We start from the raw sequence: 25,337 nt of genomic DNA, 5'->3' as shown, positions 1-25,337 counted from the left end.
ACGACAGTTTGCAATTTCTAAAACAGCATAACTAACCAACCTACACATTGAGACAAAAAAGCTCACAACACTTTGAATCTTATTATAAATAGCACATGAGATTTGGCGCCTTCACCAACCCCAAAACCACAATACATTACATATCCCATCAAAATCAAACTATGTAGTAATGTATCCTCTCCCCTCCCCTCTCCTCCCTACTTAATATACATGGCATAACCAATACCCCATTCGTCTCTATCTATTTACACCCAACTCAAAATTCCATCTCAAAAATTTGCTACAATTCACTCCTCTATTGATTCCACGACCTCAGGAATGGTTTCCCGATCGACTCCTGCATTCCTGAACTCTGCTGTGTCGTCGGCAATCCCATCCATCCCAGGTTGTTCATCTTAATACCGCCTGACCCTTCGTGCCCACTCAAGTAGTTCAGTGGATTCGTAGACACTGGTAAGAAACTGCTGCTGCTGCTGCTCGACGCGTGTATACCTCCTATACCACTGTATGTTCCAGCCTGTATCAATCGTTCAGTGGGCCCTGCTGCTGTAGCAGCATCGTAACTGGCTCGTGGTAGCCCATTGCATTCGGATAGGACACTGAAAAGTGTCTGATCGGAGCTACTTCCATTATTAAACCCATTAACAGGCTCAAGCGCATGCCATCCGTCCCTGTTTCCATTCTCACCTGTATACCAGCTCTGACCCAACTCTCCACTGTTCAGATGATGAGCAATTGGCATGCGTACACTATTGACACTCGCCCAATCATGAGCATTAACTGCCAATGTCTCCTGCCTAGGAACACTAGTAAACCGATTTCCAGAATAAATACTCTCCTGAATGTTCTGATGCACGAATGGATCATTCAGTCTCTTTTGCCTCATATCTGTTGGAGGAACCGGTGGATGAACATGCTCCCTAAAATGTCCAGGAAAATGAGCTGTCTCCATCACGAGATTGCTTCCAGGCTGAAAATCAAGTCCAGAATGTTTTTGTGCTTGATGATGGTATGGAAAATTACTCTGCGCCTTCAACAGAGAATGAAGCAATTCACTTCGGTCTTGGTTAGCATATGGATTGAAGAAAGACATATCGTCAGTTGGCCTATGCAACATGTCCTTCCTAGCATCTTTGTCTGACCGGTTTGTTTGAACATTAAGCATTTGCACTACTTGCCCCTGCTGGATAAGTTGTGGATGCCCAACCGGTAACTCATGAGTGGGTGCATATCCAGGATTTAACGCAGTAGATTGGTAGTAAGAGCCATGAACATCACTAACTGGCCAAATATCACTAGAGGATGCAAGAGACACCCCTTGGCTAAGTGAAACCTCCACATGATTCATATCTCGCGAGTAACCAGAAACAATTTGAGGGTCAATTTTTGCACTTCCACTATCACCATTAGATTCCATCTCCTTTGAATTGGTATGTTGATTACTATCGAGTGAACTGATTTGCTGCTGATGCTGATCCTGGAGAAAACCAGGGCTGGATGAAGTTATCATTGTGCTCCTAGGGCTATTATTAAGCGACTCTCTGTGATCCTGAAGGAAGACATGGTTGGGTTCCTCATCGTCCTCATTCATTTCTATATTATCACTAGAACGCTTCTCAAATATGCAGTCATTTCTAGTTTCTTTTTTATCCTGTCAATCAAATCAAATGAAATTAGAAAATTCAACTTTAGAACTCTGTCACATATAGAGTCAAAAAAAGCCGATCCAGAAATAGAAAGGAGCAGCGAGATCAACCTCTATTTCTGTATCCATTTCATTAACTGATTCTTCATTATCATTCTGTTCCTGGAGTGAGTCATCACTTTGCTCTTTTTCCATCTCCTGCCAGCCAGTATAAAAATCCAGAAAGTGGATTATAATTATGCTAGTGTCTCATTTCATGAATATGAAGGGGAAAAACATAGTGTCGATGAAATGGTTTTTAAAGAAACTCAAAAATCACACTATCTAGATTAAAATAGCTATAAAAGGACTGCTTATAAACCTCAACTGTGTCGGAGGCTGGAACTTCCCCTTCACCATCCGAGAGCTCCATCACATCATTGCTAGAGACATCTTTCTCGTCATCCAGATTATTCTGGAGAAATGTGACAAGTAAACAATTGCATCAATTTCTTTCAAGTCCAAGTACACAGCCAAAATTCGAATAAAACTACAATGCATTAGAACCATAGCAAAAGGCATCAAACCTCTTGAAGTTCCACCTTTTGCCCTATTTCTACACCCAGGGTCTGTGTTAGTTCTTGTCTCTGAAATTGCCTTTTTCTCCAGCTAGCAAAACCAACGGGGATATCTCTAGTCACCAATTTAACCCTGAGATGTTCACATTTTAATGTGAGTCCGGGATCTCAAACAGCTACCTAGTTTCAACTTTAAAAATTAAAATAAAGTAAATGAATGAACTAACCAATATTCATGCAGCTTCTTACGCTCTTCTTCCTCAAATCTTGCAAATGGTTGCACATTTAGAGCATCAAAGCTACCTAAGACATTATTCAGAGACTTGGGCTGAATGCTATTTCCAGCACACTTGATGCTACTTTTAACACGTTCATGCTGTTCCTTGCTGACCTATAGGATCAGAGGCAGTCAAAACCAACTAAACCATAAATATAATAGTAAAACATAAAGGCACAGCACTATAGAAAAATCATATACTGTGACTAAGTCATGAAGAAATGTCAGGGGAAAAACATTTCATACGAAAATAGCTGACTTTGATAAGAGGCAAAAAAATAGCCCTCCATGGAATCAGTACAGAATAGTTAAAGTGCTATTTTGGCAAGACCCAAAGGAGTAATAAATATAGCTGTATGTGACGCCACACGACCTTGATGTAGGACATGTATTTGGCTCCATCATTTTGCTGGATATTCCATTGGTGTATATTCTCCCCTTTCCTATGTGCCGCACCCACCACTTTTAGCCCACTGGAGGAACTATCAGATATCTTTTTCAAGAAATCTCCTCTGCACATTCCAGCAAACAAGACAAAATTATTACTAACATGGACTTGAAAATAGTGGTGGAGGTCGGGGGTGCACATATTCAATGCCTCAAGCTAACGGAGATAACTCTAATGAATATGGATATCACATTGCATTAAAAAAGGCATTACCTTCTATAAGATTCTCCTTGCACTGTTCCCTGTTTCTGGTTTTCACTACTATAAACCATCTCAGAATTTTCCCAGGAGCAAGAGTCAGGTGTAGCAACATGGTTCTCCTCAGTACTATAGAATCTAGCATTGGACGCATGCATGGTTTTCTCAACATGCTTTCTAGAGCTGTCACACAACATGCAACTCCTTAAAACATTATTTGTTTGCATGAAAGAGGCATGCAAGAGATACAAAACTCGGTATTTTGCCAATCTTAGATATGAACAAGTCAACTAGTTCAGGATATATATGAACAGTTCTGCTCTAAAGAGAGCAATGATGTTGAAAGTTTCCAGGAAACCAGAATGTTAACCATTCAGCTAGCAAGGATTCTGAAACAAGATATATCATCTTATGCAATTCCAAGGAAGGACCCACAGAAAGCTTTAAAAATATACAAATCCAATTGCGAAAAATTGTGAACTCATAATCTCATATACTAGTAAAGTACAAAAAAACATAAAAAATGGATAACCTCCAAATGTTCTGCATAATATCCACTTCAGGATCCTCGCAACTTGACCACTTATCCTTCCACATTTGTATGTTTTCAATCATACTGGCAAAAGAAGCACAATAACATGGTCACAACACAACTCAGAGTCTCAGACCCATAATTCCATAAAAGGTAATGGATGAAGATATAATTGAGCTAAAAACAATATGTGGAATAATAAACCAGGAATACATACTCGTTATGATAGTTTTCTAAAAAGGAATAGTATGTCTTCTTGGAAGCTTTGAGAGACTGCTCCTTATGAAGAACATTATCTGGATGAAGCTCCCCAAGACAGATAGAAGCACTCCTACAGCAACAAAGTGCAAAAGACCATCAAACTTAGACCATGGGCACCCTACTTACTAAAATTGGATTTATCAGTCATAATTGAGAAATAAAGAGCATGCCAATTACATTTTGTTTCCCACATAAGGAACACAGAGTAGAGCATGCTCGAAACACAATATGATAACATAGATAAAATGAATGGTAACAGAGAAAGGAAAGGAAGACAAGGGTTCCCAGAAGTACCAATGGCAATGAGGAGAAAAGACCAAACAGAGAAAAAAAATTATGAAAGATAGTTATTCAAATGCTAAGGATGGAGAAGAAATGCAAAGGGATTCCGATGGTTTCGGATACATTTCCATAACCTGAACCTAGATTGAAAAATGTTCACAGCATAAGCTGCTTACAGCAAAGTATCTTCAAACATCAAAAAGACTTTAACATCTTTTCAGAAGACTAGAGTATTCAAACAGATCATTTCTATTGAAAGGATCACCATCCAATTTGGTTTCCAAAAAAAGAGAAGACAGTTCAACAAGTTTCTAAGAAAGAATCAACACGAGCATCCCCCAATCAGAAAGGAAAAAGAAAGCAGGAAGAGGGGGTTTCAGCCAATGAAAGTGATCCAAGTGATGGTAAATAGGAGCCATTCCCATGAGACTCACAAAAAATATTTAAAAAAAAAACTAAAAACATAAGAATTAGACCAGAAAGGTTTTGAAGCAATGTGCAACTAAATCTAATATACTACCCAAAAAGGACATAAATGACACTTGCCATTTCATAAAAGGATTTCCAAAATGGAAGTTGTCTCCAGAAAGCAATTCTTGAACGGTTTTATCAGGCTCGACTTCTTTAGGTAGAAATTGTGAAAGAAAGCTTCTTTCATTGTCGGATAAATTGCTGTTCCATACCTACAGTAAGTTCCAAATGATAGATAAGTCCCAGAAAGATATTTGTGTTTAGAAGATGGAACTTTCTTGGGAATCAAAATTATATGTTACCTCACTAGATAGAACGTCAGAAAGGTCGTCCAATTCAAATATCTCTGTAGGAATGGGGACGACATCAGCCAGAATGTTCCGGCCTCGAGAACCAGGTTCAATAAATGGAATCAAGTGCCTTTTTGAGAAACCAATCTGATCCTTCCTAGAAACTACACTTTTTCTCCTGCCATCCCACTCAAGATAGATGTTGGGTCTCATGTTCAAATCATGCTGTTGAACACGCAGTTTTTTCCTGTTTACCCTATATTTTTCACGAGAAGTGCATCCAACCAAACTGGCAGCATTAACCCGCTTCTTTTTCCGCTGATCAGCTGCCATTTTGCCCAACTCAAAAGCTTACAGAACTCTCAACAAGAGCATTTGATATCTTGACTTAACTAGAAATTGGTCGCATACTACATTCCAACCCAAACAGCACCTGAAAAGAAATAAAATCCACAATTAAAAATGCATTATAACTAAATTCCCAATTCTTAAAAGATGAAGACCCAAATCATGATTAAAGAATTAGTATTGTCCATCCCATGACTGTCTTGATTACTTTTATGATTTCCTAAAGACTCTATACATACAGTTGAGAATCGAGTGACAGTGGCATCCAAATTTTGCACAATAGTAAAGGAATTGGGAGAGGTGTTAACCAAATAGACAAAACTGGAAGATAAGATAATTTATCCAAACGATGAATAACTAATAAGCAATTAAGTACAACAGGCAGGGGCGATGAATTAGCCATAACAAGCATCTGTTGGACAGCACACACACACACACTAGCAAGACCGAAACTTTTGCAGAGAGAATAACACAATAAGGTTGAAATTGCATGCGAGTATAGGATGGAGACGCAACAAACGAAAAACGCAGGTAATTCCTTAAACAAGCAGGCGAGGCAAGCAATTAGATATAACAAGAAGAGAGGAGGAAGCAAGGCCCACAAATCAAGAAGGGGTGGAGGATTAAAAACAAGAGAAATAGAAAAAGCCCTAAAAGAATTGGAGAGCAAGGGATGGGAAGCAAGTAGTACCTGGTAAAGGAGACGAAAATCAACGGCAAAAACGATAGAAAAATAAAAGAAGAGGAGAGGTAGATATGAAAACGCAGAGAAAATTAAGGCAGAGGGAAGAAAGGGGCGTTGATTGGTTATCAGGGGAAGGAGGAGGATAGTGTATTTCTGTTTTAGTCTTTATTCGACAGAGACTACGAGTCACAACTTATAATTACATGATAGATTTCCATCATTTTTGTAAATATCAGTATACACATTATGAGAATAATTATTTATTTTTATCAATCAATAATATATTCACAAATAATAATTTTATTTATATAAATTATACTGCATATAATAGAATAATAGCTATTATACAAAATCATACTATTAGTCAACTATTAATATATAAATATATAAACTATATTATATCGCTATACAAATCATTCTTTAGTTATCTATTTTTATCATTATGATATAAATTATATTAATTGTTGTTCTTTTCACATTTTAATCAATATATTGAGAAAAATTAGCAATATGCTTACATTTAAATCCAATTATTTGAACCAATCCACATTCTATAAATATACAAATTATGAGCAACATGCAACAGTCAAATTTAATTAAACTATTCAAACTAAACTATTCTAGTTGATACTATTATTATCTATAAATTTGTCTTAGAAAAAAAATCATACAAAAGCAAAGATAATGTTAGTGAATAATAAAATGTAGTATAAAATAAAGAAAAGTAGAAAACAAAAGAAAGTTTTGTATCCCACATTAGAAAAAGATTAATGAATGATCTAAACATATAATTATAAAAGAAAATACTTTAACATATTTTGTCTCATATTGAAAGTGAAACACAAAATATTCAAGGATGTCTCTATAAAAGTGAAACAACCAAAAATGATTTCTTAGAATTATTAAAAGTGAGCACATTTAAATCCAAATATTATTTGAACACATCCACATTATATAAATATACAAATTATGAGCAACATGCAACATTCAAATTTAATTAAACTATTCTATGTGATGCTATTATTATCTATAAATTTGTTTTAGAAAAAGAATCATGACAAAAATAAAGATAAAATTAGTGAATAATAAAATATAGTAAAAAAATAAAGAAAAGTAGAAGACAAAAGAAAGTTTTGTATCCCACATTGGAAAAAATGAATGAATGAGCTAAACATGTAGTTATAAGAGAAAATAATTCAACATATTTGTCCCACATTGAAAGTGAAACACAAAATATTCAAGGATGCTTCTATAAAATAGAAATAATCAAGAATGGTTTTTAGAATTCAGAGGCCCAACAAATAAATATGGGCTATTATGAAATTCTTTTATTTATTTATTTGTGAAAATTGATTGATTTTTAAATATAAAAATTAATTTTTATAAATATTAAATAATAAATATTTTTTTAAAAAAATCATTTGAACCACCGGTTCGAACCGGTGGTTTTGAACCACCGGTTCCGGTTCCTGTAATTCTTGAACCTGAACCGGCCCCTATGAACCGCCGAACCGTCTACCGGTTCCGGTTCGTGCATGCCTAGGAGTATTCCTCATTTTTAATATAGGTTTGGTGTCCAACTTTATTTTTATTAATGTGTTGGACTTGTCGACTTAGCCTAGCATAGCATACCTAGGTGTGGTATGGGCCGGTTCAGGTACGGTGTAACGGTGAAATGTAAGTATGCAAATATGGATACGTGAACCCAAATTTTCTAAAATGTCCTACCCGATACTTGATTAGTCGATACACATGTCAATTTCCATAATACCCAATGGGAGTATCTGAACCCGACTAATCGGGTACCCACAAATCCAAAATTGTTGTATTTTAGATCTATTCTATTTATATAAATCACTCCATTATAATGAGTTATTAAAATCGGATATTAACCGGGTACTACTTGGTTACCTAAAACTTAGAAAATTCATTGCACCAATTACCCGAACCCAAGTATCGAGTATGCCTAAAATCCGAAAACTAAATTTGCATCTCTAGTAAAATGAAATGGGTTTGGGATGGGGTCATTGCTTGAAGCATGTTCCAATTGGTCTGTTTTCAAACTCATGTCCATCCATAATAGACCTAACTCGGGTCTAATATAAATGACTCATATAAACTTCACAATTAGGAATGTCAATCAGGTTAGTCTTTCTGTTTTCGGGTTAATCCTACTCCGGTTGTGGGTTAATTGAGTGTAAGTTGATCCACGGGCGGATCTATTCATGCATTTGGAGGGGCATTTGCCCCACCTCATATTTTCTCCCATATATAAGTATTGTCATTCATATAATTTATTTCTTTTAATTTTTCAGTAAATGCCCCTCCTCAAGTTTGTAAATTTTCTTCATATATAAATTTGCCTCCGTTCATACAAATTCTTGGCTCCGCCCCTGAGTTAATCAGACGGTAAATTTATTAGATTAGAAATTTTCAATTTTGATCCTAAATATTTGAGTTTTGGGCTAGCCCAATAAATTATTTAAACTATTAACACTAAAATCAGATATGATTAATCTAAGTGCATAATAATGAAAATTAATTATATTTATAAAATGGTAATTGGACTGGAATGGATTGAATCACCAGCCATGTTAAGGTATATTTAAAATTCATCCATAAAAGTATGCCACTACTACTAGTAATTAGCTTTCTACTTGCTGTATCCAAAAAATGCCATAATTTGAGGTTAAACCTTTAAAAAATTGATGAAAAGTCGAGCTTACACTATCAGTTTTTAATTTTATTCTTACACATTTGCTTACTTATGCTTTTCATGTTTTGTGAAATTTGTTTGGGGATGAATTTGCATACTTTCAAGTGATTTAGTGTTATAAAGATATGATATAGTACACTTTACAAGACAGTGATATAGACTGTAGAGACATAATGTCTCTGACTTGAAAGAATTTAATCAGTAATTTATAGTATTATTTTCTAAATTAAGTTTAACTTTTATGATATTTAGCGTTGATTTTAAAATTTGAAAAAACAAATCTAATTTAGTTCACAAGCAATTCAATTTACCATCCCATAATCTTGCAAATAATTTGACTATTATGTTATTTGTTGTAAAAAATCAATAGATCAATTTGATTCCATGAATCTTGGAATTGGTCGGTAATTGATTTATCTCAATATAAATATTAATAATTAAAGGCAAAAAATTGGTAGAAGTAGATATAGAAAAGAAGTAAACCAATGGTGTTTGCTCCTATATTCTCGCACAAACATTCATTCATCTCGATCCGTTTTCGACACACACAAACATAGATTCCCCCCAATTCTCATCTCAAGAAACGGTTTTGAAAACACACACACATTGGGATATTCCATTCTCAACATTCTTGAATTGCTAGCATAAATTTAGCTCTTAATTTTGTTTGCATGTAAGCTGTTTAAATGGCGATCGCCGCGGTAGTGATCCTCCCTTTAGGTCTCCTCTTCATTCTCTCCGGCCTCATTGTGAACCTGCTTCAGGTATACCCATCGCTCTATTTGTTTATACTTGCGCTGTTGTTTCTGGATCTAGCAAGCTTTTTTATGAATGCTGAATTAATAACTAGATGAATGAAATTGAACAAACTTGTTGAATTTTAAGATAGTATTGAATGGCATTAGAATGACAGGGCACATTTGAATGTGGCATTTAAGTAGCAGAGTTGAAGATTTGATTTTGTTTATTGTCTCCATGAGAACATTAATTATTGGGAACATTTAAGTACAAAATTTATTATTCTCAATACAGATGTGTTCTAATCCTCAAACATGGGTTCTGTATATAGAATGTTGTGCCTACTTATGGAGTAAGACATTACTGGCTTACTTAAAAGGAAAAAGGGAAACACTAACGAGAGCGTAGCTTGCTGAGATGCACTTGTAATTGAAAGTGAAGTAAAACAATAACTTGGGAAAATGGTGGGTAAGTTGAAAACAATGAAAAGGCATCTTTTAGCTTTTGTAAAGGATTTGGCAGCTTGCTTAAATTTCTTTCCAGAACCTTGAATTTGAACCTTTCTTTGCCCTTTGATATACTGCCATAGATCTGGTAACTAATGCTTTCAGGATCAGATGCTCTTTATTAGGTAAACACGTGGAGCACATGATTAGCGCATTAACTCATATAGCTTGAACTTGAATTCCACATGCCACCACCACACTAACAACCCAGGAATTTGTTAAGCTTTATCTGGTTTTGTAGTATTGTGCTTGAGCTTTTTAAAAGGTGTCATTAGGTTATCCAAAGGCAAGATACGTAATTACTGGGATCCTCATAGCAAATGACTGATCCTGTAGTTCCATCAACTATAACAAATATTTCTATGCATGCAATTTTCTTTTGGCTTTAAGTTCAAGAGTTAAATGAAGTGCCACCTTCATGGTTTAAGAGGCTATCTTTGATCAAGACTTTGATTCATTTCCAGTCTATGTCCAAGAAAGTATACATTATAATGTGGTAGCAGAGTACTTTAATGCATGCATTTAATTGTTTGTTTGTTTACTTAGATGGTTGTAACCTGTCTAATACTGATACTTCCCCTTAACTTTCAGGCTTTTTTTTATATCCTTATTCGTCCATTCTCAAGAAATGCTTTCAGAAGGATCAATAAGGGAATCATGGAACTACTATCACTGGAACTCATCTGGCTTTTCGACTGGTGGGCGAATAATAAGGTATACTGGAAGTATAATTATCATATTACATATGATATATATATGACTGAATTTTTCTCTTCCTGATTGAGATTGGAAAGTATGGAAACACTAACACAAACCAAAAAAGTGCGAGAACAATTTATAAGATTATGCACAATTCATCAATAATGTAAGGAATGATGTGTTATGGCTGCCCTCCTGCCGTATTGTTTACTTACACGGGTGATTAATTGTTCTGACAGGTTCAGCTATTTGCAGATAAAGAAATCATTGAACTCATGGGTAAGGAATTTTCAATTGCTCAATGCGTGTGCCCAAGCAAGTGTTTTCCCAAAATGTTGAGCTTTCCTATCAGAGGTTTGAAATTTAAGATTTGGGATATTATTTTAGGAAAGGAGCGAGCACTTCTCATTTGTAACCATAGAAGTGATATTGATTGGCTTGTCGGATGGGTATTAGCACAGGTTAGCTACTAATTTATATTGGTCATATATTCTCGACTTGATGAATATTTTTTTATGATGTTGTCTTTATGATCTTCTTTCATATGTACTTGACGGGATCTTCTCATTGACTAAACAGTTATCTCACTTTTGCTAGCACGCAGGTTGCCTTGGTAGCTGCTTAGCCATTATAAAGAAAGAGATATTATGCCTCCCTGTGAGTTTTCTAAATACATTGGTAACTATATAGGGAATGGAACTTCAAGGTTTTGTTTTTTCAATTATTCATAGTGCAAACCATACCCCAAATTGGTAGTCCACGTGAAGCAATAACATTTTATACTATGAAGTTTGCAATGAAATATGATGTCCTCTTCAAACTTAAGTTGATTTGCTTGTTTTCTGCAAATAAGCTCATTTTATAGGCACAAACAATTATAACCAGTGTCATTATTACACATATAGGTCATAGGTTGTTGGTATTCTATGCCATTTTATAACATTTCTGTTCAAAATATTATTTCTACTTCTTGCTTTCTCTGATTTATGCAAACCAGCTCAATTTGTAGGCACTAACTATTATAACCCATGCTATTATTCACACAGGTCATAGGCTGGGCAATGTGGTTTTCTGGTTATATTTTTCTGCAGAGAAGTTGGGCCAAAGACGAAAACACCCTAAAGGTGAGCAGCTTAGTGTATACACTTTCTCAGTCATTTGAGTTGTAAAACTTTATCAGTCCATTAATGTAGTTTTCTTGATGTCTAATTGCAGTCTGGATTTGAGGGGCTAAATGATTTCCCTTTACCTTTTTGGTTGGCTCTTTTTGTTGAAGGAACACGTTTTACCCAGGCAAAACTTTTTGCAGCCCAACAATATGCTGCTTCAGTTGGGCTGCCTGTTCCAAGGAATGTCCTGATTCCTCGTACCAAGGTTAGTTCTACGGATTGAATTCGGACAAGTATGAAACCTGTCCAGCTGAGATCATTGTCTCGTTCATCTCATTGATGATTTACTTTTCTTAGACCACTAATTAATTCTATCCAGTATATTATTTTACCAAAACTCTGACATACTGAAAGTTTTTTCTGGAAGTTAAATTGGTTTGAGGGGCCTAATGCTAGGTGATATCATGCTAGTTGTCTTTGAATTAGTGAAATATAACTTCTTCACCTTCTAGTAATTAGTATTTTTATTTTCTGTCCAGGGTTTTGTTGCAGCAGTAACTCATCTGCGATCTCATGTTCCTGCAATTTATAATATTACAGTTGCTATCCCAAAAGATGAACCTTGTCCTACCCTTTTGAGAATCTTCAGGGGGCGTTCTTCTACGGTATGCCATGAGAGTTTGTAAACTTTATTAATAGTACAATTGCAGAACTGCTGCGGTGAAGTACTGAATTTTGAATGCTTATCTATATCTCATCTTCAATTTCTTCCATGACATTTTTTGATAGAACAGAATACTGATGAGCCAAGTACAGGCCTTTTTATACTAAATTTATAATTTAGGTATACATATGTTACTTAACTGGTTTCAACAAGTATGTTGATGAACTTCCCAATCTCCTACTGTAGGTACATGTGCATATTGAGCGACATCTAATGCAGGAATTACCTGAAACTAGTAGTGGGATTGCACAGTGGTGCAAAGACGTATTCGTTGCAAAGGTAATGCTTTCCTGAAAATTGGTCACTTAAAAAATGTCACTCTGTGCAAAAACAACATCTTGAATAGGAAGTCACTGAAGTGGTGCACTTAAATGAATGTGTGAACTGGTGAAATAATAAACTAATAAAATCCTTGTTTTCCAAAATTGACAATGGTATTTCCACCGCATTACTATTAATCTATCATTGGTAAATTAGTTTGTCTTGTTTGTCATTGCTAGTGATGTTTTCTTTATAGGGTGGAGTGTTTATCCCCACCTTTTGGGCAATTTGTCTTTTCATTCGAGATATATGTGATACGAAACCACTTATTCCATGTATACCACACAGTTCTACTTCATAAGTACATGGAATCACCTTAACAATAAGAGCTTTGTCCTTTTAACCAGGATGCTTTATTGGAGCAACATCTCGAAACGAACTCATTTGGACCTGGACTGCCGCATGAGCTTCGCAGAACAAAGAAATCTTTAATGGTAAATACAACCATACAGTAAGTTGCTCCACTGCACAAACTCGTGATCTATTTTAAACATGTCTCGCGCTTGATGGATAGGTCGTGATATGCTGGTCGTGTTTCCTACTTGCTGTCGTTGTGAGCTTGTTGGAACGTTTTCCATTCTCGTGGGGAGAAGTGGCCTTTTGCTTGTCGTTCTTGGGTGTCACTGTTATCCTTATGCACATACTCATTATGTTTAGTCAGTCGGAGCGTTCGACTCCTCCAAAGGAGCACCAACCAGACCCGTTGAATCAGGTGCTCCTTCAAACTTGAGCATTGGTATACAAAAATGATGGCTATGCATACGATTCGGGTAGATCTTATTAAGGATAATGCTATTATGTGGTTTTTTTTTTATGGTTTTATTTATTTGTTTATTTATTTATTTATCTTGAAAGAAGGATAATGCTATTTTTCCTTCTTTTCCCAACTTTACTGTATTTTTATTTTTCAGTTCAGCTCTTGTGAAAATAGTAACCAATTTATTTATACGAATATATAAATCATTGGTGGCTTCACTTTTCTTTTCTTACGAGACTAATCAACTTATGTGAATCTATTAATCAACATGAAATGTGATCAACTGATGCCAAAAAAATTTGTATCCGCCCTAATACAATACACTGTAATTGACATTAATAAAAAAATAATTTTGGGATCAATAAATTTTAATCGATGATATTGGTTAATCCTGATTGAATTAAATCATTGTGGTGTTAATTTAAATTTGTAATTTCTGTCATTTTTAAATCTGTAACAATATTTTGCTTGGATTGTCTTCAGCCGCAAACACCAACAAATCTAATCGCTCTATCTTTTCAATAGTACTATACTATTTAATAAAATTTCTCTCCCTATAGACTATGCTTTTTTTGCTACCTCCATGACTCAAATTTCTGTCCCTATAGACTATGTCACTTTTTTGCTATTTAAGAAAATGCAATTTTCGTACGTAGCTATAAAGTGACCCCATTTATTAAAGCATTTTTTGGAATTTAGCCTTTTCTAATAAGCTATAAAGAGACACCAACAAATCTAATCGCTCAATCTTTTCAATAGTACTATACTAAGTGGGATGAAAGTGTAGATTTCTATTTATTTGTCCATAAAAAATATTAGTGCCCTTTTTCCGAACACAAAGATATCTATTTTTTTATGGTTTGCGTTAACAACGCTATCAGCTAATCATAGTATTGTTTTTTATATTTTAGTTAATAAATGTAAAATAATTAATTACAAAATAATCAAAATAAAATATAATTATTGCAAAAATGTAGAAATAAAAATTTGATGAATAAATACTCTATAAAAGTGATAGTCCATACCTGGAAACGTGAACAATTGGGACTTCATTTTTAGCAGAAAGAAGAATTTTATTCATTTCTATGGTTCCAGTTGTGCCGAGACTATACATACTATTCAATGGTCCATTTAACTTTTTAATAATTGAGATTATTAAAAGTAGAACACTACTCCCTATTTAGCAAGTTTGGAAAGTAGTGTGACGTTCAACCATCACATTGCTTCCATGTGTATAGAATATGATAGAACAAATAAGAATTTAGCAACACACACATATACAAGAACTTAGCAATAATTAATACTCACGTCACAAAAATTTTGCAAATATATTAAATACTACACATTAAAAAAAATCTATGTTATCGAACACTTTTGGTGAATGTTTGTAAATTATATATTCATACAAAATTGGTATCAGTTTTAAGTTTTAAACTTAGTATTTGGCCACTCCATAACTAAATAGTTTGACGATATGATGGGATAAGAGTAAAGTTGATTCCAAAAGAATTAGGTGGATTTAACGTTTCTAATAGTGAGGAAGCCACATTTCATACAAACAAAAATTTATAATGTGTTGTCTAATTATTCGCATTTAATGCATATTACGCAGCCACGTTGCAAGTGTTGTGTTAGACCCAGCAAACTCTAATCTCCAACTATCCATGCGTTTTACTTTCTTTTTTGTATTTAAATAATCAGATGAGAATAGTATAGATTCTAATAAAGACATGGTCTTGTTTATTCCATGATCGCGACTTTTCATATTTTTTATGTGTTATGTACAAACTCATCCCACGTCGGGAGGAAAGTTGGAAAGTATATATAATCATGTCCAACCCCTAATTAGTTTGAGGTCTTTTGGGACTGACCTAAAAACAAATTCGTGCGAAACAATATCAAACGTCTATAACATTGTGTTTTATTTTAAACAGATAATTAATGGTAAGGAACAAATAAACCTAATTTTTACATGCTTAACGTTTAACACAAAAATACATAAAACTAAATTAAAATAGTTGTGATGGAAATATAATGCAGTGCACTTCCACAAATGCAGGAATCCAAATCTTGACAGCTAAGTGCTTTATTATCCAAACTTAGTAAGTAGTCCAAATGTAACATCAACTTTGAAACTTCATGTGTGGTTTCTGTTCTGCATTATTTGGGCCCCACGCTATTGGGGCTCCAGATTCCAGCTTCTCTTTTTCTGTTTCACAATTTAATTGCATTTACTTGCCTTGCCTTGCCCACAATTTAAGTATATAGTCTCAAAGTTTTCCACCCAAACACTTGCACACCATTACCATGCTTGCTTAGTTTTTGAGGCGTGCCGTTTCTGAATTGCCATCCTTTTTGTCCTCAAACTTATTCAACAAACTATTTTGCGATCATTCTTAGTTGCGTGTTTCTGTTTTTGCAATCATCTGCTGTCTGCGAAAAGGGGATGGCTTGAGATAATAGAATTACTATACTCATTACGGTTATGGCGGACAAAGATTTGAATCCAAGCTGCATATTATTCAAGGATGTCAGGTATGGATGGAATTCTCTTCAATCTTAACTAAGTGGAGTAATTTCAGACGTTTGAAATCGATTTCTGTTGTTATGTTGTGTACTTATAAAGATGCTCAGTATAATTTCCATGCATTCATTTTCAAGAACAAAACTAGAGTTTTGATTGATAAATCCGACGTTTGTGAGCAGGTCAGCCCTTAAACTTGATGAGCTAGGTGTAGAGATAGCTACCATTGCTCTTCCTGCAGCAATGGCTTTGACAGCTGATCCTATAGCATCTCTCATTGATACTGCATTTATCGGCCAAATTGGTATCATCTTCACCTTTTCATTTAGTTATACTACTACAAGTTTTGAGCAATATATCTGAAATGAACAACTATTTATATAGTGAGTGTTTGATCTAAACAGGTCCTGTTGAGCTTGCTGCAGTGGGAGTCTCCATTGCTTTATTCAATCAGATATCAAGAATTGCGATATTCCCACTCGTCAGTGTGACAACTTCTTTTGTTGCCGAGGAAGATTCAGTGAAAGGGGCACGCCTAGATTTCAAAGAGGATGACGTATCTAGCCAAGACAGTGAGGATAAAATGTTGATACCACAAAAGGGTAATGCTAATACTTATCACTCAATATTAATCCAATATGGTTTCGAATTTTGTTAAATCTCATCTGCCTTTAATCTGTGCTAGGCTTGGATGAGAAAATGCATCGCTTGGACACTGCAAAGAGTTTTGAGATTGGTGAGGCTGAACATGGGAAGAAGCAGATTGCTTCGGCCCCTTCAGCATTAATCATCGGCGGCATTCTTGGCCTACTCCAAGCTGTGTTTCTCATCACTGCAGCCAGACCATTACTAAGTTTCATGGGAGTAAAATATGTAGTAATTGTTTTCCCTCTTTACTTGTATAGTTGTATGCATATCTTAGTATTATGATGTCATGGACTCTTGATCTCGTAGGGCTCAGAGATGTCGAAACCTGCTGAACAGTACTTGAAGCTCAGATCACTCGGTGCTCCTGCAGTTCTCTTGTCCTTAGCTATGCAAGGAGTGTTTCGTGGTCTCAAAGACACAAAAACTCCGCTTTATGCAACAGGTATACATTCAAACCAGCATCTCTCAAGCATATATAAATTATCAAGGCAAGACCAAGAAGATGCCTTATGTTCCTCACTACTCTCGTTCCTCATTTAGTGTCCGGAGATTTAGTAAACATCATTTTGGACCCGATATTTATATTTGTTCTGAAGATGGGTGTCAGGGGTGCTGCCACTGCACATGTTATCTCTCAGTAAGTCGAACATCATCACACATATAGATGAAAATGTTACGTATGCGAGTCATGTCACAAAAGCAGCTGCTGTTTTTAGGTATTTGATTGCTCTAATACTCTTCTGGAGATTGCAAAGGGAAGTGGAGCTCTTATCTCCTAGTCGTGAATATCTTCAATTAGGTCGTTTTATGAAAAATGGTGAGAATCTCATGACAAGTGAAGAAACCTTTCTAAACTAATTACCTTATAACCGCAAATGATAACTTCCAATTTGAAATGTAGGATTCCAATTGCTTATAAGGGTCATAGCCGTAACATTCTGTGTGACGCTATCTGCATCAATGGCGGCCAGGCTGGGATCGACAGAAATGGCTGCATTTCAGGTTTGCTTGCAAGTTTGGCTAGCTAGTTCTCTTTTGGCTGATGGTTTGGCAGTTGCTGGACAGGTGATCCACATCACTCTTTACCCCTTTCATTGTTCTTCGTGAAGGAAAACGTATCATTTTGTATGAATTAATTAAGAATGGTTTCTCTCTTTAGGCCATACTTGCAAGTGCTTTTGCAAGAAAAGACTACGGTAGGGCAGCTGCCACAGCATCCCGGGTGCTGCAGGTGACTTCAAATGACAAGAAAAGGTTATGATGACTTATTTTCTTGATGTAAACCTGTCTGATACGACCGAGCATTTCGCTGCAGTTGAGTTTAGCTCTGGGATTCTGCTTAGCTGTCATGCTCGGATTTGGATTGCATTTTGGAGCACGGACCTTCACCAAAGACGCTGATGTTATCCGCTTTATTGGTGTTGGCATCCCGGTAGTTTAACCAACTCAACAAGTTTGTCTAATCCAGCTTTTTCCACTTTAAGATTCACGAAATTCTTGGCCATTGCAGTTTGTGGCAGCGACTCAGCCGATCAACTCACTGGCCTTTGTTTTTGATGGTGTCAACTTTGGAGCATCTGATTTTGCATATTCAGCTTACTCAATGGTAAGTTTCTATCGCTTTGTGAGAGATACAACGATGAATAATCCAACGAGCCGGTCTCAAACTCGTGCATAATGGTTATGCCTGCAGGTTATAGTGGCTATTTTTAGCATCATCGCATTGTTGGTTCTTTCATCCACCTGTGGATTTATAGGAATATGGGTTGCCCTTACTGTCTACATGAGTTTAAGAGCATTAGCTGGATTTTGGAGGTGTGTTTTCCGACATAACATAAGATCTCCTGCACATGGTTTGATGAATTTGTCAACTTTGAGCTATTTGGACAATAACATTCTTGAAATATTGTGCATCTTTTGTGTCTGATGCAGAATAGGGACAGCAACAGGGCCATGGGAATTTCTTAGGAGTTGATTCTCTTTTGTTTTAGAGATGTGGAAAATCAAATGGATGACTTCTTCATGTATTAGGAACTAAGATTTGAAAATGTGTTATTGTATATATATAGGTTATGTTTAGGGGGGCTTGAGACCATCAATGATGGCTTCTCAAGCCAATATACTAACAAACTATTTTAAATGTGTCTTAACTACTATTGAGAAAAAATAGATCTCCAATTCAAATAGTTTGTTATCCCAGCCAGCCAGGGTGTGAACTAGTAGGAAATAGTTTGTATTCATTCATCTGAAAACACCTTGTCAATTTGATTATTTTGTATAGACTATTACTACTATAAAAGTTGTTACCATGAACAAATTAACAGACAAGAGAGTTGAGCTAATCTGGTAATAACAAAAAAAGAAGAAAAAAGAAATGAGTAGAGGGGTGGTGGGGGTGATGGTGATCTCCTCATCCGGTGTTGGTGTTGGTGTTAGTGTCGTCGGAGGGCCAGATAACAGTCTCTATGAGACGTTCGCGCATCAACTCCAGATTCTGATCCGAGATCCTCTCATACATCTCCACATGATCACATTTCTACATTCACCACACCAATCATCACTTCACTTCACTTCATCTTATAAAAATTGATCACACAATCATGCTTGCAATTGCTCAACTAACCTTAATCCATCTCCCATAGAGGTGAAGCCGAGTCACCATCACTCTCTCAGCCAGCTCCAGCTTATCCTGTGTCCAAAAAACCACCCATGCTTCAGTAAAGCACTAGGCTACATTAATTGTTCATGCTATTGCTCTCTATGAACAACCCTCCCCTACCTTGACAAGTTCGCGAATGAAGGTCTTTCCGTAGCCACGCTCATTCGATGCAACATAACTGCCATACAAACACATTGCAAACTCTATAATTTCCTTTTTCATTTCCAAAAATTATATGTATAACTACTCTTACTTATAAAACCAACGATATTGGGGAGGGTTCATCTCATAAAGCTGGTTCAACACAGTCCTCACTGCTTTGTAAGTGAAGTAGTCCACAATTTGCTGCAATCAAACTCGCAATTTGGTCAATCAAAACATGTACAAACTGAAATCTTGAAACATACTCTTTTAACATCCTCATAGCTTTCTTCATACTGGCCACCTAATCCACCGACTCCAACAACAGTTAACTTTTTCCTGTGTTTCTTCTTCAAATTAGTTGGAGGGGAAAAGAAAGCTCTGTTTGGAGAAGAATCGAGAAATGAAGCGCTCAAATCCAAACGAGGCGGTATATGCTTTCTCCCAATTGAGGATTGCCTCAGCAAATTGCAGGAAGCACACTCCACCAACGACGATGAACCGCCGCCAACTACACACACTGCTCCCGCCATCTGTTGCAAAACTCAACAACAACAAACACTCTGTGTTTTTTTTTTGAATTTGAATTTCGATGTTATAACTATAGAATAAGAGTATAAGAAGAGATTCAATTTGATTGACCTGGATATATATAGAGGATTCGGATTGGAATTGCTTCTTGCTGACTTGAATATTCAACAAATTAAGCGAGACAAGTCTTCCACGGAAGCGGTTGATGCACTTTGGAGAAAAGGGTGTCCAAATTCTCAACGGAAAAGAAGACACAAAAATTGCTGATTTGTTGAATTGTGACCAGAATAATATTCTGAGGCTCACAATTTTTATATGGTTTAAGTTTTTTATTGTTTTGATTTTTCATATGATTGTACTAATTATTAAAGTCGCTGTGGCTAGCTAAGTAGACTTAGAGTAGTAAATAAATGTTATCATAGCTAATTGAAGTGACATACACATCTAACTAAGTTAGTAATACTATTTCTTTATATACCAGATGCTTTTAAGCCATGTAGACATCTCGAATATTGAAGGACAATTACCAATTGTATAACAAATAGTAGTAGTAGTAGTAAACAATTACTACGGAGTATATATTTAGCTGCCTACAATATTTTTAGTGTAATTAAGATGTAAATTAAGTGTGAATAAAAAATCTACATGTCGACGTTTGTTTGGCGGATCAGTGACCACCGACCGGTATTGATTAAATTTTGTTTGATTTAGTAATCTAATTTTGACTTCTAAATATTCACATTTATTAAATTAAAAATGTTTTTGACTTCTAAATATTCACATTGATTAAATGAAATTTGTTTTGAAGTAGTAATATTGATCTCTTTTTTTTGCAGACAGTTTTGGAAAATTTTCGAGACTAACTAGAAGTACTACTTAAGAGTTAAGATACTATATTTCAAAACCTCTATTGAATAGTCTACATATTGAAAAATGTTTTAAAAGCATCCCACAATAATTGTCACTCTTTTCCATTTCGGTTCGTCCTGTAATAATTGCCACACTTTATTTTTACCATATAAAAAAGTAGATCACACATTCCACTAACTCACTTCACTCACATTTTATTATAAAACCAATATAAAAAAGTAGGTCTCACATTCCACTAACTTTCACAGCCAACTTTTCTTTACATTTCTTAAAATTCGTGCCCACATTACGAGTGATAATTATTGTGAGAAAGAGGGAGTAATTTTTTGACCATGTTTAGATGGACAAGTAATAGAGCCATTATGGCTTGGGGCCATGTGCTCTTTATGATGGTTCTACACTTCTACATGAAAATAGTACTATGAAGTTTTTCTATTCATCTAGTATTTACTTAGGTTGTCAATGATTTTACAGAAACAATTCTTTAGCCAATCGTAAGAAGGATCAAATGTATAAATTCACAAGCCACTCCACAAATAAAGAAAGAGAAAAACATTTGTACATACATGAGACTGCGACTTCACTAGTACCAGACTAAATTCATCACACAATTAAGGCAGTGTAGATTGTAGACAAGCACAATTGTCAGTCTCTTTTTTAGTAAGTGCACATTTTAGGCAGGTTTAAAGAAGCCCTTCTCCTTCAAGCTTTCAACAGTTAGCTTGAGGGTTTCTTCAAGAGGGGTGAACTCAACGCCTAGGCTTTTTGCTCTTTCCTTCGAAACCTGATATGTAGGCATCAAAGGCTTGTCATCCGCACGCCTGCTCGTAAAATTTCCACGTCAAACGAAAGCCATATCAGTTCTAAGCAGCATTGCAGTTAGCAAGTAGCAACTAAATGAAAAATCTTCCACTAGCCCCCCTTATGATGACTCAAACCCCAACTTACAACCAACTAGGCTACGCTTCGTAGTCAGCTTAGAATCCGTGTATAAATAAGTGAAGAAGGAACACAATATGAAGCACCCTTATAGCTAGAAACCTAATTTCCCAATTCTTTGTGACGTATGGACTAGGCTATATTTGTCCTACACCATCCTCTAATTATTGAGTGGAAGAAGCATAAGAAGCTCAAGCTACATATTATGAGAGCTTGACAAAGAACGTAACAAGGTTCAGTTAAATTTAGGTTCAATTTGGTGACATTGGCTTCAAACGCCAAACAAATTAACATGAAAAAAACCATGCAGAGAGTAGACGCAGACAGTCACATAGTCAATGAGACTGCTTACTTAACACCAGAAGGTATGTAGTGTAATATATCGAGTTGAAATCAAGAACTTACTTTTCAGGAAGATGCAAAGTAGGATCGAGTTCTTGTAATATCTTCACCAATTCTGAGTAGTGTGCAACTCTCCCCACTGTGCAGTATCTTCCATTAGCTGCAGGGTCCTCGAAAGCCAAAATGTGCGCGTTGGCAACATCTCGTACATCCACCCATCCAACTACGGCATTTTGATACGTTTCCGCACCTGTATATATATTTTTCAACAAGACAGGCCAAGATTAGGAACGCAAAAGTTCATTCATCCCACTTCAGTAACAAAAATACCAGACACTAGGATTCTCAGCAATCAAGAGTGTTCTGGTGTACGAAGCTTATTGAGCAATCTCAGTAACGTGACTAATCGATCGAAATTTCTACTTAATGTTAAGCTATAAGTTTCAAAACGAAATTGAGGAAGGGATGATTTTGATTAGTGGTATAACTTATAAATCATAATTCATTGAACTCATTAGCACATGATAATACAAAAGAGATAGCAAGGAAGACTTATATAGTTGAAGTATCAACTGGATAGACATACCATTTATCAAGTTTAAAATTGAAGTAGAACTTGTGTTGAGAGTTGGCTGCAGGAGCGGACCGATTACCATAGAAGGGTTTATTGCAACCATGTCGATACCTTTCTCTTTCACAAATTTCCATGCAGCATCTTCGGCCAATGTCTTTGAAAGCATATACCATTGCTAATGACAAACATAGTAGTGAAGAACGTAACGGTCCATGAACATCCACCAAAAAGTGAAGTTATCAAATGTCAATAACAACGGGCACAAGAAGTCAACAAGTATTAAGCCAAGATACATAGTACAAAAATTTCTGCCATTAACTGTTAACTTTCTATCCAAGATTAATCGTATCTGTCAAATCTAATTTATTTAGCGGTTAGATTTGGTTCGTAAATCGTAATTCCAAACCTAATAGGTGTTCTTATAATAACCCAACCCTATATCATTTAAGAGTGAGATCATGTAGATGCCCCTTCTTAGGTAGTACTTATATATCTGAATCTGAACCATAAATTTTGTTCACGTGGCATGTTAGAAACGAGACACCTGCAGGGCCTTTTAGTATTAAAAACAAAAAGATGTAACATGAGAATAGTTGTTCCAGGTGAAAAAGCGCACAGGTGCATCATTAAATTCACACGGATCTCGAGCTTATGCATATTTTTGTATAACTATAGGAAAAATATCCCTATGCGTTTTTGGTACGAAAAGGGAAGTTTTCGTGTTTTCCGTATGCCACATGAACAAAATGTGTGACCCAGATTTGGATATATACACGTTGAGTGCGAGTGTTCTCACATTATCACTATAATAAAGTTTTTATCTTAACTCACCCTTATATACGTTTGGGTGAATGACAAAAGTACGAAAGAAATGAGAATTATTTTCAGATCTTTGATCAGAAAGATCCACGGGTGAAGGCATATCTTTATTGAATTAATGCAGCTCTTCTGTTTGAATCTCATTAGCAGCGAATATTTTATATTTGTTCATTCATTTCATGTTTTGTGTGCTTGTTAGTTGATTTAATGTGCTTGTTCGTCATTCTCTTTCTCAAGCAAAAAATCAATTCTCACAGGAAAAATGCATCCACCGTAGATCTTTATGATCAGAAAGCTAAAAATGATTCCAATTCCTCTCTTACTATTGTCATTCCCTCCCAATACATCTCCTATACATATATATATGGGAGGGAGCAACTGACCTGCATCGTTTTGCAAAAGTCTGGGTCAGACCACCAAGTCTCATCAACTACAACTTCAGGTGTTCGAGGTCTGCCATTGGCAAAAACTGCAGCTATGGAAGATGTTAAAACAACCCTTTTGATGGATGGTGTCCTTGCACATGATCCAAGCACATTGAGTGTCCCTTTTAATGCAGGATCAATCAAATCTGCCTGAAGGAAGTGAGTCAAAGTGACAAAAGTTTAGCTGAATATAGTGAAGTTTGAAAAAAAAAATTTGTGAACCAAAATATAACAAGAACGTCCAATTCATTTATGACGAGTATAAAAGGCTTATTTTCTAGGAGTTTTACTTAATTCAAATATCCTTTAGATTCTCTATTCAATGTCCTCCAAAATGAAAACTTGGAAAACCTGTGGATCATTGGTTCCAATGAAAAATGGGGATGCAGTATGAAAAACACCATCGCATCCGTCAACTACAGCATCAAATGAGCCTTCTTCCAGAAGATCTGCTTTAATCAAATTAAGTCTCTCCTTTGCCCCATCAAGTTCGAGTAGGTGTTGAGTCTTCTTTGGATTATCTGCCTTATAAATATGTCCACCTTAAAACTAAACATGGTTTCCATTGGCAATATCAATCAATATATACAAGAAAACAAACATCATAGAGGTTATCAATACCACATACCAGTTCTATCTAACTTCTGTTTCATGGCTTAAAATCTATTTTAAACTTATGGTAACTCCTTAAGATCCCAAAGGTGAAGTTCTATGCAATGAATCATCACAGTCCATGTTCGTAGCTCAAAGGAAAGGTCATAGAAATTTAAACAAGGAGTGGAGCCATCCTGCATCATTTAATCTAATTTATCTCAAATAGTACTCCTAATACTCAAGATTAATTAACTTGGCGAAGATCACCGCTGAACTACAGGATCTAGAGCAATTTGATTAATTGAGAAGCTTCAGCTACTTTATTGATCTGTTGCCAGCTCGCTTCGTGGAAACATACAGATTAAGGCAAAATACAGTAAAACCACTCTCTGCACTAATTAACCTCGCAAAAGTTAGGGCAAAGACTAGTCGAATTCGGTTCAGAGAAACAATAAGGGTAATTAAAAATGTGATATGAAAAATAAAGTGAATCCAGAAATAAAGTGAAGTGGAAAACAATGTAAATAGGAGCAGAGATGTTGAAAAGCAAATAGTCAAGGGTATGATTGAAGTAACTGGTATCACGAACAGATGCATTGACAGTGTAGCCGCGCCGGAGCAGGAGTTTGACTAGCCAAGAAGCAACGTAGCCTGATGCTCCTGTTACACACACCGTCTTCATCTCTGCTGATTATTTGTGATTTTCA

General features: G+C 35.8%; 5 protein-coding genes across 12 annotated transcripts; 2 read left to right on the top strand and 3 right to left on the bottom strand.

Moving 5' to 3' along the window:
• Positions 1 to 47: 47 nt before the first annotated feature.
• Positions 48 to 6,154, bottom strand: LOC121762201. Of its 2 annotated transcripts, none has more exons than XM_042158010.1 (12): positions 6,001 to 6,154; positions 4,974 to 5,394; positions 4,747 to 4,883; positions 3,875 to 3,988; positions 3,658 to 3,741; positions 3,141 to 3,308; positions 2,853 to 2,991; positions 2,430 to 2,593; positions 2,212 to 2,335; positions 2,007 to 2,099; positions 1,757 to 1,843; positions 48 to 1,651 (listed from the first exon to the last, which is right to left on the bottom strand). In XM_042158010.1, the coding sequence occupies exons 2-12, from the start codon at positions 5,292 to 5,294 to the stop codon at positions 296 to 298; spliced, it is 2,787 nt and encodes a 928-aa protein (XP_042013944.1). In that variant the 5' UTR covers positions 5,295 to 5,394; positions 6,001 to 6,154; the 3' UTR covers positions 48 to 295. The 2 variants fall into 2 exon arrangements, with proteins under 2 accessions (XP_042013944.1, XP_042013945.1); XM_042158011.1 differs by having other exon boundaries at positions 2,227 to 2,335.
• A 3,034-nt stretch (positions 6,155 to 9,188) lies between these two features.
• On the top strand, positions 9,189 to 13,779 carry LOC121759981 (1-acyl-sn-glycerol-3-phosphate acyltransferase 2-like). 5 transcript variants are annotated; one of them, XM_042155575.1, is made up of 11 exons: positions 9,189 to 9,474; positions 10,546 to 10,668; positions 10,893 to 10,932; positions 11,046 to 11,114; positions 11,251 to 11,310; positions 11,700 to 11,777; positions 11,869 to 12,027; positions 12,302 to 12,427; positions 12,673 to 12,765; positions 13,155 to 13,241; positions 13,322 to 13,779. In XM_042155575.1, exons 2-11 carry the CDS (start codon positions 10,583 to 10,585, stop codon positions 13,535 to 13,537), a joined length of 1,014 nt encoding a protein of 337 aa, XP_042011509.1. In that variant the 5' UTR covers positions 9,189 to 9,474; positions 10,546 to 10,582; the 3' UTR covers positions 13,538 to 13,779. The 5 variants fall into 5 exon arrangements, with proteins under 5 accessions (XP_042011509.1, XP_042011507.1, XP_042011510.1 ...); XM_042155573.1 differs by having other exon boundaries at positions 11,041 to 11,114; XM_042155576.1 differs by lacking the exon at positions 9,189 to 9,474 and adding an exon at positions 10,263 to 10,433.
• Positions 13,780 to 15,795: 2,016 nt separating this feature from the next.
• On the top strand, positions 15,796 to 18,937 carry LOC121762913 (protein DETOXIFICATION 42-like). Of its 2 annotated transcripts, none has more exons than XM_042158941.1 (13): positions 15,796 to 16,099; positions 16,271 to 16,392; positions 16,493 to 16,690; positions 16,774 to 16,964; positions 17,043 to 17,178; positions 17,277 to 17,373; positions 17,453 to 17,553; positions 17,638 to 17,801; positions 17,896 to 17,967; positions 18,052 to 18,168; positions 18,247 to 18,342; positions 18,430 to 18,551; positions 18,669 to 18,937. In XM_042158941.1, exons 1-13 carry the CDS (start codon positions 16,050 to 16,052, stop codon positions 18,709 to 18,711), a joined length of 1,509 nt encoding a protein of 502 aa, XP_042014875.1. In that variant the 5' UTR covers positions 15,796 to 16,049; the 3' UTR covers positions 18,712 to 18,937. The 2 variants fall into 2 exon arrangements, with proteins under 2 accessions (XP_042014875.1, XP_042014876.1); XM_042158942.1 differs by having other exon boundaries at positions 15,797 to 16,099; positions 16,774 to 16,961.
• A 16-nt stretch (positions 18,938 to 18,953) lies between these two features.
• On the bottom strand, positions 18,954 to 20,350 carry LOC121762914 (chaperonin-like RbcX protein 2, chloroplastic). The gene is made up of 6 exons (XM_042158944.1): positions 20,179 to 20,350; positions 19,803 to 20,069; positions 19,649 to 19,740; positions 19,516 to 19,573; positions 19,360 to 19,425; positions 18,954 to 19,272 (listed from the first exon to the last, which is right to left on the bottom strand). Exons 2-6 carry the CDS (start codon positions 20,067 to 20,069, stop codon positions 19,147 to 19,149), a joined length of 609 nt encoding a protein of 202 aa, XP_042014878.1. The 5' UTR covers positions 20,179 to 20,350; the 3' UTR covers positions 18,954 to 19,146.
• A 1,053-nt stretch (positions 20,351 to 21,403) lies between these two features.
• On the bottom strand, positions 21,404 to 25,337 carry LOC121762658 (phenylacetaldehyde reductase-like). 2 transcript variants are annotated; one of them, XM_042158612.1, is made up of 6 exons: positions 25,207 to 25,337; positions 24,388 to 24,557; positions 23,995 to 24,186; positions 22,805 to 22,967; positions 22,282 to 22,468; positions 21,404 to 21,758 (listed from the first exon to the last, which is right to left on the bottom strand). In XM_042158612.1, the coding sequence occupies exons 1-6, from the start codon at positions 25,310 to 25,312 to the stop codon at positions 21,611 to 21,613; spliced, it is 966 nt and encodes a 321-aa protein (XP_042014546.1). In that variant the 5' UTR covers positions 25,313 to 25,337; the 3' UTR covers positions 21,404 to 21,610. The 2 variants fall into 2 exon arrangements, with proteins under 2 accessions (XP_042014546.1, XP_042014547.1); XM_042158613.1 differs by lacking the exon at positions 25,207 to 25,337 and adding an exon at positions 24,665 to 25,185.

Source organism: Salvia splendens, chromosome 13 (assembly GCF_004379255.2).
Source record: "Salvia splendens isolate huo1 chromosome 13, SspV2, whole genome shotgun sequence".
NCBI classification, from domain to species: domain Eukaryota; kingdom Viridiplantae; phylum Streptophyta; class Magnoliopsida; order Lamiales; family Lamiaceae; genus Salvia; species Salvia splendens.
This window is presented reverse-complemented; position numbering and strand designations above follow the sequence as displayed.

Bases quoted from the DNA above. Each gene is read 5' to 3' on its own strand.
- LOC121762201 (XM_042158010.1), bottom strand. From the start codon at position 5,294: ATGGCAGCTGATCAGCGGAAAAAGAAGCGGGTTAATGCTGCCAGTTTG. The intron at 3,989-4,746 runs GCAAGTGTCATT...TTGTTGCTGTAG, and splicing joins GGAAATCCTTTTATGAAATG to GAGTGCTTCTATCTGTCTTG. The intron at 2,594-2,852 runs GTCGTGTGGCGT...CTGATCCTATAG, and splicing joins AATACATGTCCTACATCAAG to GTCAGCAAGGAACAGCATGA.
- LOC121759981 (XM_042155573.1), top strand. From the start codon at position 9,397: ATGGCGATCGCCGCGGTAGTGATCCTCCCTTTAGGTCTCCTCTTCATT. The intron at 12,028-12,301 runs GTTAGTTCTACG...TTTTCTGTCCAG, and splicing joins TCCTGATTCCTCGTACCAAG to GGTTTTGTTGCAGCAGTAAC. The intron at 12,766-13,154 runs GTAATGCTTTCC...CCTTTTAACCAG, and splicing joins AAGACGTATTCGTTGCAAAG to GATGCTTTATTGGAGCAACA.
- LOC121762913 (XM_042158941.1), top strand. From the start codon at position 16,050: ATGGCGGACAAAGATTTGAATCCAAGCTGCATATTATTCAAGGATGTC. The intron at 16,691-16,773 runs GTAATGCTAATA...AATCTGTGCTAG, and splicing joins AATGTTGATACCACAAAAGG to GCTTGGATGAGAAAATGCAT. The intron at 16,965-17,042 runs GTAATTGTTTTC...TTGATCTCGTAG, and splicing joins TCATGGGAGTAAAATATGTA to GGCTCAGAGATGTCGAAACC.
- LOC121762914 (XM_042158944.1), bottom strand. From the start codon at position 20,069: ATGGCGGGAGCAGTGTGTGTAGTTGGCGGCGGTTCATCGTCGTTGGTG. The intron at 19,741-19,802 runs GTATGTTTCAAG...GTTTGATTGCAG, and splicing joins GCTATGAGGATGTTAAAAGA to CAAATTGTGGACTACTTCAC. The intron at 19,426-19,515 runs GTAGGGGAGGGT...TTTTGGACACAG, and splicing joins TCATTCGCGAACTTGTCAAG to GATAAGCTGGAGCTGGCTGA.
- LOC121762658 (XM_042158612.1), bottom strand. From the start codon at position 25,312: ATGAAGACGGTGTGTGTAACAGGAGCATCAGGCTACGTTGCTTCTTGG. The intron at 22,469-22,804 runs GTATGTCTATCC...ATATATATACAG, and splicing joins AATTTTAAACTTGATAAATG to GTGCGGAAACGTATCAAAAT. The intron at 21,759-22,281 runs GTAAGTTCTTGA...TTTTACGAGCAG, and splicing joins ACTTTGCATCTTCCTGAAAA to GCGTGCGGATGACAAGCCTT.